Source organism: Austrofundulus limnaeus, unplaced genomic scaffold (assembly GCF_001266775.1).
Source record: "Austrofundulus limnaeus strain Quisiro unplaced genomic scaffold, Austrofundulus_limnaeus-1.0 Scaffold568, whole genome shotgun sequence".
Taxonomy (NCBI): Eukaryota; Metazoa; Chordata; class Actinopteri; order Cyprinodontiformes; family Rivulidae; genus Austrofundulus; species Austrofundulus limnaeus.
Window position 1 is genome coordinate 54,323 of NW_013952970.1, and position 1,219 is coordinate 55,541.

Sequence of the window (1,219 nt, forward strand, 5' to 3'; positions counted from 1 at the left end):
TTATTTATTTATTTATTTATTTATTTATTTTTGCTAAAAACAGTTTCTTTTGCCTTTCAAAAATGTTCAAGTTTAAATGACAGAAACAGAAATTAATAACATTAAAAACTGATCTGCCCGTCTTCATTTTTTAAAGTGTAGGTTAAAACGTGAGCACAAAGTGAGCCTCGAGTATGACGCAGGAGAAGTTGGACCACAAAACAAGAGAATACAGATGTAAGATGTACAAACATAACCAGGCTTCCTGCTCTCAAACACTCAGGTCTCAGTGAGACTGCAGATGTCCAACAATAATTTAGACATGCCAACAACTTCAGTCAAACTTTGAAAAACTGCTGTGTTTTGTGGTAAGGCTACATGAGGCTGATGTCAGTGCTAACACAAAGTAATGTGTAAATAAAGCTACAGATTATTGACATTCTTCTCATTCATAGCAGTAGTCATAAACTTAGACAACTATTAATATTAAGTCCTTTACAAGCTGAATTATGGACAAGGTRGCAAAAAGTTACAMTTTTGCSTTTATGTTCKKACTGAAGCCATCTTTTAATAAATCRAGCATGATTTGTAGTTGTAAACATAAAAACTGTGCATCCTAGAAACAGTTTGATCTTATTTTTTAGCTAGTTTTCTAGTAAAACTCCTCATTTGGCTTCCTACCTGTTTATGTGATGCTTCTCGCACATTCAGGATCTTTCCTCTCAGGGGGAAGACCCCGTAACGATCCCGACCGATGACCCCCAAGCCAGAGACAGCCAGAGACTTGGCTGAGTCTCCCTCAGTGAGGATCAGAGTGCATTCAGACGAGTGTTTGCCACCTTAAACAGACATAAAACATACAAGTTTATACCTTTAACACTGAATATATATTTATATTTTCAAACTTTATTCATTTCTTAAATATTGAATATTCTTCATGTCAACCAAAATAAGGTACGTCAAACTATTAAAGCTATTAACAGCAATTGTTCATGAAAGTAATTAATTTTAGAAGTCCAGCAGGAACTCTAAATGTGGGTCTTAACCAAAGTTATTCTTTAGTTTATTTAGGACCTAAAGCAGGGCAGGTTACCAGCCCCTCAAGCTGGGGAGAGGCTGATATTTACAGTTATTTGTACATTAGTTGTTTGTTTAAAATACTACTTGCAGTTTAATAAGTATTATAACTTCTTTTTTTATTAACACACACACACACACACACACACACACACACACACAC

General features: G+C 35.0%; 1 protein-coding gene across 1 annotated transcript in view; it reads right to left on the reverse strand.

The window, feature by feature from the left end:
* Positions 1-1,219, reverse strand: part of LOC106530858 (DNA topoisomerase II beta) — a gene marked incomplete at its 3' end in the record, with an annotated part of 50,555 nt that overhangs the window by 33,072 nt on the left and 16,264 nt on the right. The window contains 1 exon segment of the mRNA XM_014026567.1: positions 661-818. Within this exon segment, the coding sequence (XP_013882021.1) occupies positions 661-818 (158 nt within the window).